General features: G+C 52.5%; 1 protein-coding gene across 1 annotated transcript in view; it reads right to left on the reverse strand.

The window, feature by feature from the left end:
- Positions 1-711: 711 nt before the first annotated feature.
- LOC114065138 (solute carrier family 22 member 13-like) overlaps positions 712-3,322 on the reverse strand; it is a 6,889-nt gene continuing 4,278 nt past the window's right edge. Inside the window, exons 6-10 of the mRNA XM_027898803.1 lie at positions 3,250-3,320; positions 2,735-2,949; positions 2,147-2,255; positions 1,789-1,999; positions 712-1,322 (exon numbers count right to left, since the gene is read on the reverse strand). Of these exons, the coding sequence (XP_027754604.1) occupies positions 1,227-1,322; positions 1,789-1,999; positions 2,147-2,255; positions 2,735-2,949; positions 3,250-3,320 (702 nt within the window). The 3' untranslated portion in view covers positions 712-1,226. The remainder of the gene's footprint in view (positions 1,323-1,788; positions 2,000-2,146; positions 2,256-2,734; positions 2,950-3,249; positions 3,321-3,322) is intronic.

The following is a 3,322-nucleotide window of genomic DNA, read 5'->3' on the forward strand; positions in this document are numbered from 1 at the left end:
GCACTGCAGAGGAAAACCACAGCACATCCTCTGAAAAGCAGTCCCAGAGAGAAGAGGGCACCACAGCCAGTCCCTCCTGGCAGGACATTGTCACGTGGCACCGATTTTATACAAAACTCTCTTTTCATCAAACTGCATATCCATGAGGTACTTTGGTGCATGGAAAACACACGGGCATCACAACAGAGAGAAGGAGTATTCTGTTTTAAAAGCCTCTTGACATTATCAGAAAATAGCCTTTGAGCTGTACAGACAAAGATGGAGCACCACCACGTGCAACTTCCATGCTTGATCTGTACCAAACCAATGGGAAAAGACAGTTATCTTGAGGGACAGGAGATAAGAGAAAGGTAAGCACAGGAAAAACAGCTGTTTTTTCCTCACAATATAAGGTAAAAGTGCTCCTAAATCATTTAAAGAGAGAAATGGATACACCAAGAAGGAATAGACTAAAACAGAGTAGAAAAACTTGATATTTCCCAGAAAGATTTGCACTTTCTTCTGACAGCCCCACTGCTACAACATCTCAGTTTCCTGAAATGGACCCATTGATTTGGTCCTACACTGCAGCCCAACAGCACCATTTCCTGTGCCCAAAGCACCACAACAGGCATCAATTTAAAGCCACCAGCATTAAGGCGAAAATTCATCTGCCTGTTAGATGTCCTTGTTCCCTGCTTGCTGTTTCTTGCATCACATCTTTTTTTTTTCCTCAGCTATCTCAAATTTTAAAGAATAAAAAGGAGTGTTTTTATGAGAGAGAGAGAGATCTTGCTAGACAGTCAGGATAAATCACTCCTTTTTGCGAGAGTGAGAATGTTCTCAGTGCTGCATCTGCTCCAGCTCTCTTGTTAGTGAGCACAGTTCCCTCTTGCAACTCTATTCAGTGCACGTGTCTCACTGGGCAGAGTTTACAGTCTCACCTTCCTGGAGACAAGACAGGAAAAATGAAGAGAAAACGTCCCCATTCTGGTTTTTGATTTCTTTGGGTTTTTTCCCCTAAACAAAAAGCACCCGATTTTCTCCAGCGGGAGCAGTGCTGGACACCAGTGACAGGATGCAGTGCCTGAGGACCAGCTATAGAGGGAGATACAGGAAGGCAAAAAAAGACAAGGAGAGCCAAGAATTGGCAGTGATGGCCTGAGTAGTGGTGGTGTCCGGTGGTGGAGACCCTGCCTGTCCTCAGTGCCCACACAGCACCCAACTGCCTTCAGCTGCAGACCCAGCTAGAAGTAAGTGGTCTTTGTGCACTCATTGACTTGGACACCATCCTTTCCTTTCACCTGTCCGTTCTCAGAGCTTCTGGTGCCACTTTCGCAGACCTAATGAAAGGAAGAAGGGTGTAAAATGGTGTAAAAGCTCAGAAAGATGTGCTGTGAGCTGATGGCAGCCGCCCCTGAGACAAGCAGCCTTCAGCAACCTGGATCCTTAATCCCGCCTTGTTCTCTGGGTGCCTGTGGACATCCTTCTCCCAGCAGGGCAACAAATTGCTTTGGAGTGCAGTTCCACCTGATTCCCATGGGAAATGGGGGTGGGAGTTATGAGAGGGTGAAGTCCAGAGGGCATGACAATGAGGCACCAGCCATTCCCTGAGGAGGGCAGAGCGAGGCAAGTGGAGCACCAGCCATTCTATCCCGTGGACAGGAACGAAGGGATAACAGCCATGGGCACGGTTATGGGGTCCCACTGCCTACCCTTCCACCACTGTAACCCCCCCAAGAACCTCCCATCCCACGCGATGTGCTGGCACCCCCTGTCCCCGCCCGAGAGGCAGCAGCAGGAACCCACCTCAGCCGGGGTTTGTCCATCCCCCGTGTCATCCGGCAGCTCCACGTCGCGGGTCTCAGGCAGCAGGACACAGAGCAGCCCCCCCAGCACGGGGGCACTCCCGAAGATGGCCATGGGGATGGCCCTGTGGAACTGCCCCAGGAGCCGGACCAGCGGGGCCAGGACCCCAGCCAGCCGCGCCGACATCGAGCACAGCCCCACGCCGGTCTGCCTGGGGAGCGAGGGGCAGAGGGGGGGCTGGGCAGGGACCAGCCTCCTCGGGCCACAGTGGGACTGAGCGTGGCCACGGGGGACAACCTGAGCCATCAGCACCACCAGCCATGGCAGAGGGAAGCCCCGGTGTGTGGGGAGACCTCACCTGACGACCGTGGGGAAGAGCTCTGCCGCGTAGACGTAGGAGGTGGAGAAGGAGGCTGAGGCAGCAAACTTGCCAATGGTGGCCAGGACAGTGGTTGCCAAGGGCTGGTCTGAGGGGAGGAGGAGATATGAGATGATATGAGATGAGGGAGGGCTCAGCACCGCTCACAGATGGCCATCGGGATGCACAGTGACAACTGTGTCACCTGCAGGGACCATCACCTCCGACAGTGCCTGAGCGTGGACTGAGCAGCTCTGGCCTAGTGGCACCTTCAGCACACTCTGCATCCATCATCTCACCTCCCCAGGTATTCATTTTCCCAGAGGACAGCTCTGCTGACAGGTGGCCTAGTGGGTTCAGCTCTACCCTCTGCTTTAATGATTGGCAAGCTCAGGTTTGCTGATTGGAATGGACCCTGGGGGATTAACCAAGTCCCAAATGGCCGTGGCACCAGGGACAGCTCAGGCCCTGAGGAATGTTATGCAGCCTGGCTGGGAGGACGGGACCTGCACCACCAAGGAAAGGGCTGGGGCTCTGTGGCTCCCTGTCCCAGAGAGTGCCCTCTCAGTAGGGAATGAGGCTGTTCACCTTCAGGGATGCCAGTGATGATCAGACACACCAGGCCACTCAGCAGCAGGAGAACAGTCTGGGTCTTCCTCCTCCCGAACCACTGCAGAATGAAGATACAACCAATACGGGCTGGGATTTCCACTGCTCCAAAGGCCAGCTGGGTCAGGTAGATGTCCAGGCCAAAATTTGTCACGTTCAGACTCAGCCCGTAGTAGACGAAGCTGTTCACAAACCTGAAATCAAGGCAGAGTTGCTCTGAGCACATCTATTAGCCATGAGAAAATGCAATATTGATCTCCAGTGACATTTTGACCAAGCCACAGCACTTCCAGGGGGATGTAAAACCAGAGGAATACCAAGGCACCACCAATGGTGGAAGTGCTATAACCTATCCCACAAACCACAAAGCGTCTTAAATAGCCAGAAAGAGAAACAACCATCAATAACACTCAAAAACCACAAGGTGAATGACTATCAATCCCTTCTTTTCTTCACCTTGAAGTATGGAAAGAGGGGAGCAGGGAATGTCTTACCAGGCACATGACATGATCAAAGTCACCTTCCGCAGGTGCCTCTTCCGAAAGAGATCCAGAAGACTTCCAGACT

This window comes from Empidonax traillii, unplaced genomic scaffold (genome assembly GCF_003031625.1).
Source record: "Empidonax traillii isolate 1590-97213 ecotype Southwest subspecies unplaced genomic scaffold, ASM303162v1 scaffold624:size695616, whole genome shotgun sequence".
NCBI lineage: Eukaryota > Metazoa > Chordata > Aves > Passeriformes > Tyrannidae > Empidonax > Empidonax traillii.